Below are 15,467 nucleotides of genomic sequence, written 5' to 3' on the forward strand. Positions count from 1 at the left end.
CAAGTGGCTTTAACACTCCCCTTATGCTTGTGACTTGCCTGAAATACACCCTGGGAGCCCGGGGCAGAGCCGGGCCCCCTCCCGTCCCCAGCCTGTGAGGGGACAACGCAGGAACCAGCAGCCCGAGGGCACCATCTAGTGAACAGCCGGGACGGCACGGACCTGGAATGGGCAGAAACGAAGTGAAAACCGGCGGAGTCTCCCCAGGAGGTCAGTACCGAAGTGTGGAGAGTCACGTTTTGTGTTTTCCCCCTACTGCAGTTATTTTAAAATTTTTCTCCATCAGGATTCCCCAGAGAAGATCCTTCGCCACGCTTCATCCATCCCGGCAGAGATGCTGGCCTGGGGCAGACCACACTTGCTGCTCTGCTCTGCTCAGGTGGCATTGGAAAAATTATTATATTTAGTTTTCTTGTCTGGGGGGGTAGAAAAAAAGTTATTTCTAATGCTTTGCAAGGGTGCCCAGGAGCAGAGTGGTGCAAGTAGCTCTGTTGTGGGGCAGGTCTGAGCTGGAGGCAGGGGCTGTGCTTTCAGCTGAGCCAAAATCTCCCTTTTGAATTAGAAAATTTAAAAAACCACCATAGGTGCTCTAACATCTCCCCATCACCTCCAGGGCAAGCAGGTAGGGGAAAAGCAGGTTGAAAGACCACAAGGATGATGCAACAATTGGGGATGGAGAAAATGCCACACCACAGTGTTGCTACTCCAGTACTGGGTGGGCTGAGCTGCGTCTTCTGTCCCCATTGCCTTGCTGGGAATTGCACACATTGCTGGGAGAGAGCTCACCTGCATCTCGCTGTTCCCCAAGGAAGAGGTGTTTCTGCAGCCCAAAAGCAATGCTGTGCCTCAATACCCTCTGCCATTGTCCCCAGCTCCCAGCCTGACTCCTGCAACATGTCCCTGTGCCCACTGGTCACAAATCCAGTTCCTGGTCCCCCCAGCCATAAGCTCAGCAGTTATTTTGTGAGCTGGCTGGCAGGGAGGCTGTCGCTAAGGCATAGGCTTATGCTCAGTGTTCGAGCCCTGCTGTCCTCAGAGCTCTTTCCCTGGGCAGGGGAGGGGAGAGCCTGGGGCAGAGATGTGGGAAGGTGACATCTCCAAGCAAGACTACAACTGTCACCAGCCCCTTTGCCCCTTCTGTACCTGGTGGCTCTGGGAAGCATTCCACATGCCCCCAGTACTGCACCCCACAAAACCCTCCTGCCCCAAAGGTGGCATCTTCAGCAGCTCATGGCCCCGGTGGCCACTTGGCACCCAGCACCCAGCTTGCCCCAGGGGTACAGGGCTTTGGGGTCCCTGTGGCGGGGGTCCCCTTGCCATACTGGAGGTGAGCCTGGCACCCAGGCTGCCCACACAGCTGAGGGTTTCATCACCTGGATCTTCTTCGTGTCGTGCCTGCAGCAAACCCTTCCCATGCACCCAAAGCAACCATGGCACAGGGCCTAAGGGGTACATGGGTACTCAGGTCGGGTCACCCCCACCCCTCCAGCACAGCTTTTGCAGCCCCTGTTTGGGTCCAGCTTCCCAGGGAGGTTGGGGTGTGCTGGGAATTGTGCCTTTTCCTCTCATCCGCAGACAATCACGATGCTTAAGTGGCTTGTTTTTCATTAGGGAAAGGCTGTTGCTAGGCCACCCTGGTCCTCAGCATTGGTCGGGAAGGGGTTTTGCAGCCAATCCGGGAGGCTGTGCTGGCGGTTCACATGCACACACATGCACATGCACACACATGCACACGCGCACACCCCTCCTGCAGCGCCAGTGCTAAGTGGCTGCCAGATGTACCTATTCATTTCCACATCACACCTATTCGCTCCTTCCGGCCAAGCAGGTTATTAAAGCTCCTGAGTTTTTAATTTATAGCTGGCTGAGAGTTTTCTGCCTTCTAATTTACACTCAGGGCATAGAGGGGAGGGGTGGTGGTGGGTGGGGGTACTGATGGGGTGGCGGCACAGAGAGGCCCATTCCTCCCTCCACTGCGACCAGTTTGGTCTCTGGCAAGTCACCTGAGCAAAGTCTCTTCTCTCCGCCTGCAAACAGGGCAAATTGTCCCTCTGTGTCACCACGGTGAGGGGACAGACTGTCCCAGGTTAGGAGCTTGTTCTGGGCTGTTATCAGGTACCAGCGTTGCTCCACCCTGAGGCATTTGGGGCTTACATGGCATTTCAAACACATTTACTGTGATAACCAGAGCCAGCATCAAAACAAACCAGGCATTTGATGAGGGGATGTTGCTCCCAGCCATGGTCCCCATGCAAATAGCCCCCCACAGCCAGGAGAGGAGCAGGACCACAGCGAGACACTGGCATTGCAGGGTGGGAGTGTCAGACACATCCCTGGCCCAGGGTCTCCCAGTACAGCTGCTATTCTGCCACAGAGCAGTTTTGAGCACCGTATGGGTGTCCAACAAACACCCAGCAGAAGCAGAGCCCTGCGTGCATGGGCAAGGCAGAGTGTGAGCAGAGCCTGGGATGTGAGCAGGACAGGGGGTAAGCATCCTCTTTTACAGCTGCAAAGCTCTCACCATGCAGGAGAGGAATAGACACAGAAAACATGCAGAAAAACATGGACAATCCACACAAAACTCAGTTTCCAACTCCTCCATGAAAAGCTTTGTGTAGCAGGAGGGCAGGAAGGAGGAAGCTCAATAAGAGCAAGGCAAAGCATCAAATTGCCGTCTGCTGCTCAAGGAGAAACTGTTGCTAGACAGAAGTAAAAGCCATCGCCATCAGCTCCCATTGGCTCAGCCCCACTCCAATGATGGGCTTATCAGTTACCTGCTTTCGCAGCTGGCTGGGAAAAACTCATTTGACAATGTTTTCTCCTGATAAAAAAGCCCATTGCTGGATTTGTGCATTTCAGTTAATCATTATTCAGGGTCATTGAGACAACGGCTGAGCTTTCTGCAGATTCTTCAATTACCACGAAATTTAGTGCAAATGGTGAGCCAGTGCAGCTCTCCTCCACCCTCCTAAAGATGCTCGGCAGGCTGCTTAAGTGCTGAGCCAGAGAGAAGGTTGGCTGCTCTCAGCCATAGCAACTCCCTGGCATGTATGTGAATATTCAGAAACACCTGTGAAAATCTTGATTAGCTCTTGAAGGGTTCACCAGGTGCAAACGGGATGAAAGTTGCCATGCAGATTTCTCAGAGCAAACATCATTTCATTAGCAGGGAGATGGTTGTCACTACCCCTTGGCATCCCTTATGGGGCTTGCTCCTCAGCAACTCTGCCTGGGGGGGGCTTGAGGGCTGCAGAGCACAATGTGGGGTTTTTCCCAGCCCTTCAAAGCTGATGTAGATGGGGATTGACGCCCAAAATTTGTTTCTCAGGTTCCCCAAAAGCTGGAGATCACTGCATAGAAGCAAAACTTGCAGGACATGTGAGTACCAAAGGGCAGCCAGCCTTTGGCTGTGTTGCTACCTTCAAATTTGCCCCTAAAGTGGGGGGGTATTTCAGCAGGGGGGTTAAATCAGTGAGGGGGTGATGAGAACAAGCTCTCAGAGGCAGCTGGAGACTTTCTCCTTGCTATGTGCCACCGTGCAAGCCCAGGACTGTGCTGCCAGGAGGGGACGTGGGCGGCTGTGCAGGCAGGCTGGGGAGCTACGGCGTGGGCAGGCAGGGACAAAGCTGCCCTGGGTCACAGGGGATGAATGTTTAGAGAAAATTGTCCCTTGCCTGCAGCTCAGCCTGGGCTTACTATTGGAAGTGGGTTTCACTACAGTGTTTGGATGATCAAGACTTCAGAAATGTGTTTTTTTTTCCTTAATTATGCCTTCCCCTCGCCGCTGGCTGACGGCAAGGCAGGCTGAGTCATAGGCTGATAAAACCTCGTGGCTTTCCACCTCCTTCGGCGGCTCTCTCCAGCCTCACCCCAGTGCACCCGTGTCCTGCATCAAGCCATCAGCTGGCCCTGGGCAAGTCGGTGCTGTGGGTGGTGGGACAGTGTGGGCTGGGGGGGCTCAGGTGGACCACTGAGCTGGGAGCTGTGGGGTGCCCCATGCAAGCTCCCCACAAACACGTCCTCCCTGAGAAGATGCAGTTATGGGCTAGGTTATAAGGCCATGAGCAAAGCACCCCTCCGCTGTGTCCTTCCTCTGGGTCTGCTTTCCTGGGGGCAGAAGACAGTGCTGCTGTGTCAGCTTTGGGATGCCACCGTCTTCTGATGGTGGCTGTGCTGACCCACTGAGCTCCTGTCACCTTTCCCACAGCTGTGTGTGCTTCCCTCCGGCTGCTCTGGGAAGAGGCAGAAATGGCAAAGAGGAGGAAATGTAAAGAAAAAAAACCTGTGCCAGCTTCCCTCCTCCTGCACCCACGGAGTGCAGGTCCCTCGTGTGCCCCACCAGGACCTGCTGACGTGGCATGGTGTCACGCTGGGGCTCAGCTGAGCTGCACCCTAAGGCTCACACCAAGGTGGTGCCAGCTGGGTTTTACAGCTTGCTGCATCTGGAACATGCCTGGGACGAACTGCCACAAGCAGGATTTAAAGGCATATATGGGACCATGTTTCCTACCAGGACTGGTGGGGAGTGCCCAGACCATGAGGTCAAGACACAGCCCAAGTTACTATTATTTCTTTAAGTGCAACTGTTGAAGGGTGGTTGCAGTTTGGCCACTTGGAGGGCAGAGCTTTTTAGACATGTCTGACACATTCTGAAGTGTCTCTGAGCTGTCCCCTGCTTGCTCTGCCGGGCAGGGAGGAGTTAAGATGGGAAGTGCAAGATGTGTCTTGTAATGGCACTGATGTGTGCGTCAGGTGTGCCTGCGTCACCCGGCTCCCTGGCTGCTTCCCAAGGCTGGGGCTGAGCTCTCCTTTCCTCGGGAAAAGCCTGGGACCTGTCTAGCCTGGCTGGAGAGACATGGACTCCATTTCAGCGCTGTGACTGGACTCCCAAAGCTCCTGGGGTGCTAGCAGCCTCCTAGCCCCATCCTGTCTCACAACCTGGGCAATGACTGGGGGACCCATGTGCTAAAGGGGTGGCCTCAGCCTTGAGGCATCTGGCAAAAAAGTACTGATTTTGTTTAACCATGGCTGTTCAGCAACCTGGGGAAGCGTGCGACTCTCCATGTCCAGCCCCAAACCTCACACTGATGCTCACGTGCCCAGCTGGGTACAGCGGTGCAGCCACAGATACCTACAGATGTCACCCATAAAGCAGCAGCCACTGCAGGTGAGCATCACCCTGGTCCCCACACCATCACAGCAGCCCATACCACAGGTCAGCATCATTCCCACCCCTACCAGACCCTGCGCACAGGGATGCTGTCTCACAGGGTGGGCAAATCCCAGGGAGCTCTCTGAGCTGTGACAGCCCCACTGCTGCAGCAGGACACAGTGGGATGCTTTCTCTTGCAATGGGCTTTTTCCAAGCAGCCAGCAGTGCTGGACCACAGGGTTCTTGCTGAGCCCATCCCCTGCTCCTGCTGCCAGCCCACACCCCAAGAACTGCTCACTCCAGCCATCATCAAGCCATTCAAAGCACCTTTTCTGATTGCAGGTGGGTTTTAAGGACTGGGGCACAGCACAGGACACAGGCACCAATGCTGACCCCATCTCTGCCCTCTCCCTCCTGGAGAGCTGCCAGATCAGATCACGCACCACACACAAAAGGGTTTTGCAAGGACAGCTTTTAATTCAGAACTGGATAAATACGTAAGTGGTCTATTTTAAATGAAGTGCACCCTGTGCTTTCGTCCAGGCTGGACATTGATTAGATCCAGACTTTCTTTTCAGGCTTCACTGTGCAAAAAAAGTGAGGAGGAAACTGGTTGTTCAACTGGCCCAGATGTTTTGCAGCCTTTGGGCATCAGCAAAACACCTCAGCCCCCCCATGCTAAGACTTGCCATTTGCCCATCATGGGGGTATCCCCTTCCCAGAGGACACAGGAGGTGCCCTGGCAGCCCCAGCCTACTCACACTCCCACAGGGATTCCGCCAGGAACCCTTCTCATCTCCAAACACCGACAGATGAACACGGCACAGCCACAGCACTTATTGCTGCGCAACAGGAAGAGGCTGCAGACCGTTTAGAGGAGATCGCCAGTGTCTAAGTGCCACCATTTCTCTGTCCCCAGGCAGGGCTGGGGGCATCCGACTCCTCTGCGCTGCTGTCCGCAGTGGACCCAGGTGCTGGGCAGAGCATGTGGGGCACAAGCCCTAGTGAAGGAGGTCAGCAGCGACCTCCACCTGCCATAGCTGAAGGCATCAAGATAGCCTGAAACATGTGGAGGAGACACTGTCCCCCATCACAAGCTGCTTGTCACCAGGTCTGTGGGCCAGTACCGGTCATCCAGGTACTGGTTGCTGTCTGTGGTGGGGTCTGTGATGGGGCTGGGGGGCTGGGTGGGCAGGCTCCGGGCCAGGTCTGTCTCCCACTGCACCTCTACCAGTCTGTACAGCTCCATGGCCGTCTGAGCATCCTCCACCGATGAGTGCCCTTTGCAGCCGACCTGAGCAAAGGGGGGAAAGACTTGTTAGAAAAAGGGTCTGGTAAAAATCCAACGGGTTACCCTGCCTGCTCCTCAGAAGGACATGAGTGCTGGGGGTTTTGGAGATGGCAAAGGTTTGATGCAGCCCAGGAGATACATGCATCTCAAGCACTGTGTACACATACACAGGCATGTTGCAAGAAGAGCCAGAGGCCACGAATGCATTGCAAAGAGCAAGTTTTACTTTAGTTACCTCTCTACTGGGGGATCTCCGAATTCACACCTAAGCTCCCAGGCAGAGGTGACACAAGCGGGGACGCAGGCGCTGGTAAGTTCAGCCCTGCTGGAAGATCCCTGGGCCTGCTGAGCTCGCCTGTATTTCAAGGCTTCAGGCAGGTGCAGCCTCCCGCTCTTTCTCACAACAAAACAAGAATCTCAGACATAGTGACAAGGTTTCTAGAGTTTCTCACAGGCCTGTGTTAGACACAGAGGTTCTACTCATCAAGCACACAAGGTCAGTAAAACAATTAGTGTGATGTATGTGCTTTTTCTACAGACAGGTGCAAGTCACTTTGAGCGTATTTACATTTAACCAACCTCCTCGCCAATCTTGTGCTACATTCCCATACAAGCACCTTTTGAAGGGCAGAGGTCTTGTTCCTGCTTTACTGAGATGCTTAATGGTCAGCTTGTGAAGTCCTGGGATCCCCCAGCTTGATCATAACCAGGAGTACGGGATGAAAAATGTTCATCTCCATCTCACAGAGAGCACTGATGGACATGGGGGGGACCAGGCTGATCACACAGGCTCAATCACAAACCCAGGAACTGGTCCCCATAGGTTCCTAGTGCTCACCTGGATCTTTTTCCGGAGCAGGTGCCTGGCCAAGCTCTTTAGGGAGACGCTGGCCCTAACGGGCAGCCCTGCCCTCTGCTTCAGCATGGGGATCTGGCTGGTGTCTCGGGTCCTGTCTTTGGGGTGGAAGTACTTCAAGGCTTGGAAGTCGTTGTGGATGGCGTGTCCTACCACAATCTTGTCTTTCAAGATCTTCAGGATCTGGAAGCGTCAGAAAAGGTCAGACAGGCAGTGCACCAAAAGAAACACTAATTAAGCATAAAATAAATAATTTTATGTTAAATTCAGTTCCTTCAGTTCTAGCTTTTTAGGTTCCCAGAACAGAGCAGTAAGAAGCAAACCAACCCACTGGCTTCCAATTTGTGGCCGGCAGATAACACACAGTCTTTTTTTAAAAAAAATTCTCTTTTTCCTCACCTCTGCCTGGGCAGTTTTGAAGGGAATCGCACTTTTCATGTGCTGCTTGGTGATGCCACTCCAGCGTGTCCGGTAGTCCACAATGGGGAGCTCAGGCTGGATGTACTTGTCATAGATGACGTCCCCCTCATAGTTCACCACAGAGCATCGTGCCAGCTCGCTCAGCCTGCCCTGAGGACCTGTGCCCACCATTTCGCAGTCGATGGCCACATACTTGCCAGGTTGCAGGAACGGGGAGGACATCTGCACCCCCTTGGAGCTGCCATTCCCCTGGGACAGCAGCACGGAGTGATGCCTGGCTATGCTGTCTGGAGAGGCGGATGGGGAGAGGATCTGTTTGGACTTGATGACTTTCCCACAGTGCAGTGCCATGGTGTCACCGGCGTTGGTGACCGTGCTGCTTGTCACCAGCCCTGCCATGGGGGTCTGGTTGCCCAAGCATCGGTGGGGGCTCAGCAGCCCCTTCTGCTCCAGCAGTGCCCGGCGCTCCAGGAACCGCTGGTGCTTGCGACTCTTCTTCTTGCTGCGACCCTGCAGTATGGCGGGACCCTCCAGGGCCTGAGCGCAGCCCCCCGTGGTGGGTCCATGGGTGCCCTGCGGGGCGGGCACGGAGTCTTTTGGGGTGGTCAGCAGTGGGGTCACCTGCCCTTTGCCAGGAGGCATCCCTGCTGGAATGGGCACAGAGGGGCACGAGTGTCATGCAGTCTCCATGCTCCCCTGTCAAAAGGGACCCGTGTAATCCACAGCACGCCCCCCATGACATATCACCCCTCCCGCGGCATGGGTAGGCTGACGTAGCTCAAGACGGAGCTATGGGGCAGGGGATGGGGGGGGACATGGACACACTGTCACACCCTGTCCCCAGGCCCTTACCCTCTCATTGCCTGGTCACTGGGTCACTGCCTGCCCCATACCCGGTCCCAGGGCCCTGGCCACCCCCTCACCGACTCTCAGTCCCCTGCCCACCCCATTGCCACCCCCCGCCCACCCGATTACACACCCCCTAGGGCCCTGTCTGCCAATTAGCCAGGCCTTCTCTGCCGCACTCCCAGCCCCAGTGCCCTACCCGCCCCATTACCCGACCCCACGCTCCTGCTCGCCCCATTACCCGACCCCATGCTCCTGCTCGCCCCATTACCCACCCTCAGGCCTCTGTCCGCCCCGGACTCGCCGCTGCCCCGGACCCGCCGCTGCCCGCCCGCACCCGGCGCGGCTCCCACGTGTCTCGCCCGGAAGCCGCCGCGCTCACATGCCCGGGCAAGTCCCGCCGTGGCCACGCCCCTCTGTCTTCCCATTGGCTGGGCGCGGGGTGATTTGCATACGAGGGGCGGTGCCCGCGGCCGGGTAGGGTGGGGCTGGCGCCGCCTCGCTATAAAGCGCCTCGGCGGTAACGCGGTGGCGTGTTTGGGGCTGTTATGGGACCGCTGGAGCGGTACATCTGGTGCTCACATCCCGGATCTGGGTACTGCTCAGCTTCTCCCACCCGTGGCGGGATAGAACCTTTCTGGGTGGTGGGTTTGGGGTGGAGATATACACTGGGGTACCCAGCCCTGCAGCTTGGCGCACAGTACCAATGTGCTGTGGTTTTGCTGTGTGTTTGCTGGAGCACAATGCTGACCCTGTGGACAACTCTTCTCCTGCTGGGGACCCTTAGGCTGCGGCAGCACTGCTTCTGCAGGGTGGGCTGAGGCACCGCAGCATGGTGTTTGCATCCTCCAGGCTCTCCTGTGGTGCTTCCCAGGGATGTGAGGGGCAGCTCTGGCTGGGGCTCAGGTGCAAGAGGGGGTTTCAGACCAGCCTCTCGTTGCTTCGCTCTCGAGGCTCACGAAAGCAACGGCCGAGGTGGTCAGAAGTGCAGAACAGCTGTGGCTGCCGGCTCACTCCTGCACCTTCAGCATCGCCGGAGAGGCCATGCACCCTAGGGCAGACTGTGACTTGTTGTGGTGGGATGAGCCATACAACAACAAAATCACTAGTCTTCCAGAGGGAGCCAGGCACCGCGTCTCTGTCCTTGTCCTGTAGGGCCCCACACTGAGCATCCCCTCTCCCCACTGCTGAAGGGGCTTACAGAGATGCAGGACAAGCGCTTTCATGCTTCGTTGTTCACCTTTTTGCCACCGGTGAGCTTCTTCTGTTGGGTCAGAAAGAAAATATTTAGATCACCCTGCAATGTATTTTTTCCTATTTCCTTTGTTTTTCTTCTGCCTAGTAAACCTCTTCCTTAAATCTGTTACTCTGTTTTACATCCATTGCTTCCATCCCTGCTGTTCAGCTAATGAATTCTGCCTAATGAGAGTAGTTCGATTGTCGCACAATAACTTGCTAAGGAGTCCTGGCAGGCCTTTATGTAGAAATTTATGCTCTTTTCTGGTGTTTTTGGTAAAACTGTGTGTTACACCTCTTGGGGATTGATTCATTTGTGGTTCCTGGGACTCTGCCCCGTTTTTCTCACCCTAAGCAAGGTGTGAGCTGACCGTGACTGCACAAGCCGGGGGAAGACATGAGCCCTGGTGGGAGGGAAATGGACTTGCATTGCCTGTGGCATATCTCCACCAGATCTGGGTGGGCAGGGAGGTGGCATCTCTGGCTCCTCTTCTCCCTCACACCCTGCAGTGGGATGAGGGATTCAAGTGCCTCAAGTGTTCGGTGCTTCTTGGTTTGTACACGTTGCTGTTGCACTCATGGGTCTGATCAAGTCATGGCTCATCCACAACAAACCCATCCATCTCCCTGCATCTTTGTTTGATGACACCTTCTTTCCCAAGCTGTATGTTTTGCAAGGGGCATGCAATTCCTCTTGGCAGTGTGAAATTTTAGCTGTATCCTCATGGTTATAAAAAAGCTTCAACAAGCAAAATTATGGACACCTGGGGAGGAAGGAAAAAGCTTTCTCTGGTTTCCTAAGGTCACAACAGCCCAGGCTGTGAAGGAATTGTTGTGTCATTTTTCTCTCCTATCCCAGGTACAAGGATGGAGATGGGAAAATGTCAGAATGTTTTCAAATGGTTCCTTGGTGTACCATGGCCTTCTCTCATCCCACTGCCCTCTGGACCTTCAGTAGATGGTTCTGCCATGGTAGGTGGTTCTCCCTTTGGTAGAAGCCTTGTGCCCAACAGGGATGCTGCTTATCTCCACAAGGTCCTGTGGCCTGGCAGGGATGGGGGTTTTGGCACCAGGTGGTAGAAATGCTGCTTTGGATGTGGCAGATGAGCCAAGAGCTGAGATGAAGGCAGAACGCACCAGAGCCTGGGAGAGGTTTCTGCAATATTTGCACAATTTGAAATAATAAGGAAATCTGTAAAACACTGGGTAGAGCATGACTAGAATAACAGGCTAAATTTGTTGGATGAATAATTTACTAGAAGTGATTGGCCCCGCTCCAAGCGAGATGAGCACCAGCCTCATCTCAGGCTGAGCAGCCTGGCTGGCTCTGTCCTCAGCTGGGAGCTGGTCCCTCTCCCGTCACCTGGTCATTGCTCCTGCAACAAAAGCCAGTCTCCAGCTGAGGTGTTGTCCCCAGGTCATAGGTGCCTGGGGCTGCGGAGCTTTCCTGCAGAGCTCATGGACCCATTGAGAAGGTGTCTGCGGTTCATTTTCAATGCATGGCTTTGCAAGTGGAGGTGGTGGCAGTGGGTGTCTGTCACCGTCTCCAGGCTTGTGGCCTCACCCATCCTCTGACTCTTTCCTTTCTCCAATCACTTTCCCATCCTCAGCCGTGGTGCGGAGCGGATGGAGGAATAGAAACATCTTGACATTTGGAATGGGAAGGGAGATGAAGTCCCAGTGCTGGGAGGAGACAGTGGCTGCAGCTGCGGCAGCCAATTAATGTGATCATGTTTATGAATGTGGATCAGTAATTCCAGGTAAACTCAGTGCCAGGGGCAAACAAAGCCTCCCGCTCGCCCGGGAGCCCACTGGCAGCCAGCGGTCCCTGACAGCACCAGCATGTTCCTGCTGTGACTCTAAACCACCTCATTTCCCAGTCCCAGCCTGGACACGGCTCATTTTGTCTCCTATTAGCACAGCACCAGAGCTCGCACCTGTCTTTGCAGGGCTGGTTGTGCCTGTGTCCCCCTGGACTTCTCTGTCCCCTCCCAGCCATGGGAGATGGCTGGCAGGACAGTGAGGACCTTTGTGAAGAAGTGAGGAATGTCTGTAGGGTCTTAGTCAATGAGCTTTCCTCAGTGTGCTTTCCTCATTCCTGCGTTATGCTCTCAATTCTTCAGCCATTCTTTGAGTTCCTCATCCTGAGCCTGCTTGTGCAAAACCTCCAGGAGACCATTCCCATCCCAGCTAAGGACACAGACGGACTGGCTGCAACAGCACTCACCCAACCTGAAAGACTATTCAGTGCTGAAAAGTCCTACTTGGAAGGCAGAAAACCTTTTCCTTTCCCTTGGAGCACCAACCACCTCCCTTTTCCTCTGACACCTCCTCCACCGCTCTGTGGGAGTTGCCTGTATCCCTCCAGCATGGACAGACCTTCTCCACAACCATGTCCCAGGCAGGTGCTGGTGCAGTGGGGATGCTCCCAAAGCAGGAGGTGAGGGCAGGTGATACTGCCGTACAGCTCCCCCCTCACTCCCCGTTCTCTGGCTCACCCCCAGGAGAGCAGTAAGCAATTATGGGCCACACGGAAGCTTCATTATCGCCCTGTCGTGGCCTCATTTGACGAGACATTTTATTGCCAAACTTATTAAAAATGAAACGTGCAGTTTCTGTGCAGCAATTTCCTGTCTGCAGCGATAAGCCGGGCTTTGCCCGCTGTGTAATAAACCGTTATTTTTATGTACAGCTCAGGCTGGGGCAGCAAGGAGGAGACAGGGCCCGGCTTGTGTTAATTGAGATGGTTAATGAGATCTATTTTGGGATTGATGTGTGAGGACGTGTGTGCCCTTCCACTCAGTGGAGGTGGCCTCTGGTGGCTTCATGCTCTGGGTGCTGGCAGCTGGGGACTGGGCAGGGTCTCCTCCCCACAGCACATGGGGACAGCACACCTGGAGAGGATGAATCTGAAACCCCTTCACCTGTTTGGTCTCACACCTTCATCACAGCCAGGAGCAAATGAGGGACCTGCTGTACATCCCCATGGCGTGACACTCCCTCCCCTGCAAGGGCCGTCCCCAAGCTCCACGGAGCCCACCCCGCGTGGTGCTGGAGGGAGCCCCGAAACCCAGGGGCTTTGCTTCCGCCTCCCCCAATCCTCCCATCTGCCCAAGAACTACCCTGTCTGCAGCAGCATTTGCAAGTGACAGCAGTGACCAAAGCCTGGGGCATCCACTACCATCACCCCGCACTGTCCCTCCGCAGGTGCCTGCAGGAGGTGGGTGCTGGAGCAGTGACAATAGGAGCAATAAATTCGAAAGGCTCGCTGCTATCACAGAAAACCTGTGTCGCTGCTGGGCTGGGACCAGCGAAGATCTGATAAATACCAGCGAAGCTGATAAATATAGTTTCATTTTTGTCAGAAACAAAATGTCCTCATTAGGTGTGTGGTCTGTATTTTGGTTTAATTATGTCTTTTGAATCTGTTTTGAAAGGAAACAGCTTTTTAAAATGCAACATGTAAAAACTGCATTTACAAAAATCCTGATCGTCTTTTTTTTTTTTTCCTCCATAGCTTTAGCCAGGTATCAGTTGAACTCAACCTGAAACTGCATAACTTTTACCAATAAAAAAAATTGTCCAAAAAAATTCCTCTTGGCTTTGGGAGCACTGTTAGTTATTTGTCAGCAGTCAAAACCCTACTGAATATTTCCCATCTGACTTCTTTTCTTAATAGCAGCTTTATTGGTCTGGGAATTAATGGTGGAAGATGTGATACTTGCTATTCATTGAAGTCATCCCAAATGCCACTCATCAGACCACAGCTCTGCAAAGCAAAAGCCCCTCTCCTTCCTCTGATGCACCTTTTTTTGGCAGCCCTGGCATATTTTACCCCAATTTGCTCCCTGCATCCTCCTGACCCCACAACATCCCTGTCAACCCCATCCCTGCTGCCCAGCTCAGCCTCTCACTGGGTAAACTCCCTGCATCACCAGCCTCAGCCCTCGTTAATTTGTATTGCAGCGTGTGTCGTGAGCTGACGTGTAATTAGAGCTCCTGAAGCCTGTCTCATGCTGTAATTGCCATGACAGGGGCCACAGCATATCCGCTTGTTAATTAGTAAACCACAATATCCCGGGGGCTCGTTGAGAGCTGCCTTAATTGTATTTCAGCTGGAACAGAGGAATAATTACCCTTCACTAGTGCTGCCACTTTTTAATTCTTTGTTCTTAAAAAAAATATTAAAAAATTTTAAAAAAAAAGGAAAAAGAAAGAAGGAAAAACCCGGATTCAGCTCCTCTTCCTCTTGGTGGCTGCTGCCCAGGGACCTGGTTTTGTCCCTGGGTTGACAGGGAAGGGACGTGGATCTCAGCAGCTTGGGGATGGGATGCCGAGAGCTTTGCATGGGGACAGGATCTTGGTCTGTCCTTCGAACTGGTGATATTGGGTGGTCCAGGACCTTGGGGGAAGGTTGAGCTGGGAAGAGATGCTGCTAACACACAACATCTGTCTCTTTTCCTATGCTTTCCCTGAACCGACACAAAGAGCTCGGCCGCCATCAGCCCTGCTGATTCCTGCTGTTCAAAAAATTGTATAATGGGCAACTGGCCTTTGGGAGCTGGTTTGTGAATTGGTTTAAATAACAGGCCTGGCTCTTTCCGGGGAAGCTACATGGAGGTCAGCCTTGAAGAAAAGATCAGTGCAGCAGCTCCAAGCACCAGCAAAAAGAAATAACCAAAGCAAAGAGCCTTGAACGTAATTACAGCCTAAGAGCTATGGTAGGAACTCAGCGACCTGAAGCCATCTCCTGGACTTTAGTGCAATCAACAGATTGACACTGCTGGGTCCTGAAGGCTGTTTTTTGGAAGCTGTACACCAGGGTTGAATGCCAGAGCAGGCGGAGAAGCAGCACAGGTGCCCATTCCAAAGGTTGGAGACAAAAAAGTGTCTCAAAAGCCATGGAAGAGCCAGATGGAGGCAACCACTGGAACGCTCCACACATAATTGGGGGCACCTTCAAGGGTGAGCACGAGGCAGCTGCCCACCTCCAGGATGCTCTCCGCTACTGCCGTGCAAGTCACTGTCATTAGAGCTGAGGACGGAGTTTATAGCTGAGTAGCCACAACAACTTTGCACAAATTAAACAACAGGCTGCAGGTTAATTAGATTTCTTACCACTGCATCCATTAACTTAGCCCTGTCATCTGTTGTCCAGAAGTGGATGGAGCCCCTTTGAAATCCACTCGGAGATGTGGATGATTAAACTTCTCCCTGGGCAACCATACCAACACGTGCATGTCCATGTGAGCATGGGCAGGAGATGCCACCTTCTCTGCTTGGAAACCCCTTGGTGCAGCAGATGAGACCAACTGGAGACGCAGTTGTCTTCCACCAGCACAGAGGCCAGGCTGGATTTCCCAGCTGGCATTTCAGATCCACCTTCTCCTAAGCTGATCTTTAAGAAAAATACGTATTTTCATGGCAAAGTGGTTCTCATTATTCCACAGGGGCTTTGTGAATATAAATAAACAAAAGAGCCCCCTCCAACAACATCTGAGAACGCGGCTTCACATTTTTAAACCAATTTCCTTCGACCGTGTCAGGGCCTGTTTTGTGTTTGCTCGACAATTATGTGGCTAATGAGGACAGCCACGGTTACATCAGGCGGGATTAGGAAGAAGAGGGCTACAAATGTTGCCGTTACTTAAGACAACCGCTAACAA

The 15,467-nt window shown here is 53.6% G+C and overlaps 1 protein-coding gene across 3 annotated transcripts; it reads right to left on the minus strand.

Annotated features, from left to right (window-relative positions):
- Positions 1 to 5,644: 5,644 nt before the first annotated feature.
- Positions 5,645 to 8,918, minus strand: AEN (apoptosis enhancing nuclease). Of its 3 annotated transcripts, none has more exons than XM_065641848.1 (4): positions 8,841 to 8,918; positions 7,699 to 8,363; positions 7,282 to 7,482; positions 5,645 to 6,446 (listed from the first exon to the last, which is right to left on the minus strand). In XM_065641848.1, exons 2-4 carry the CDS (start codon positions 8,359 to 8,361, stop codon positions 6,243 to 6,245), a joined length of 1,068 nt encoding a protein of 355 aa, XP_065497920.1. In that variant the 5' UTR covers positions 8,362 to 8,363; positions 8,841 to 8,918; the 3' UTR covers positions 5,645 to 6,242. The 3 variants fall into 3 exon arrangements, with proteins under 3 accessions (XP_065497920.1, XP_065497918.1, XP_065497919.1); XM_065641846.1 differs by having other exon boundaries at positions 7,699 to 8,366; positions 8,887 to 8,915; XM_065641847.1 differs by having other exon boundaries at positions 7,699 to 8,366; positions 8,841 to 8,908.
- Positions 8,919 to 15,467: the final 6,549 nt, after the last annotated feature.

This window comes from Caloenas nicobarica, chromosome 10 (genome assembly GCF_036013445.1).
Source record: "Caloenas nicobarica isolate bCalNic1 chromosome 10, bCalNic1.hap1, whole genome shotgun sequence".
Classification (NCBI taxonomy): Eukaryota; Metazoa; Chordata; class Aves; order Columbiformes; family Columbidae; genus Caloenas; species Caloenas nicobarica.

Bases quoted from the DNA above. Each gene is read 5' to 3' on its own strand.
- AEN (XM_065641848.1), bottom strand. From the start codon at position 8,361: ATGCCTCCTGGCAAAGGGCAGGTGACCCCACTGCTGACCACCCCAAAA. The intron at 7,483-7,698 runs GTGAGGAAAAAG...TGACGCTTCCAG, and splicing joins TCAAAACTGCCCAGGCAGAG to ATCCTGAAGATCTTGAAAGA. The intron at 6,447-7,281 runs GTGAGCACTAGG...CCCTTTGCTCAG, and splicing joins TGCTCCGGAAAAAGATCCAG to GTCGGCTGCAAAGGGCACTC.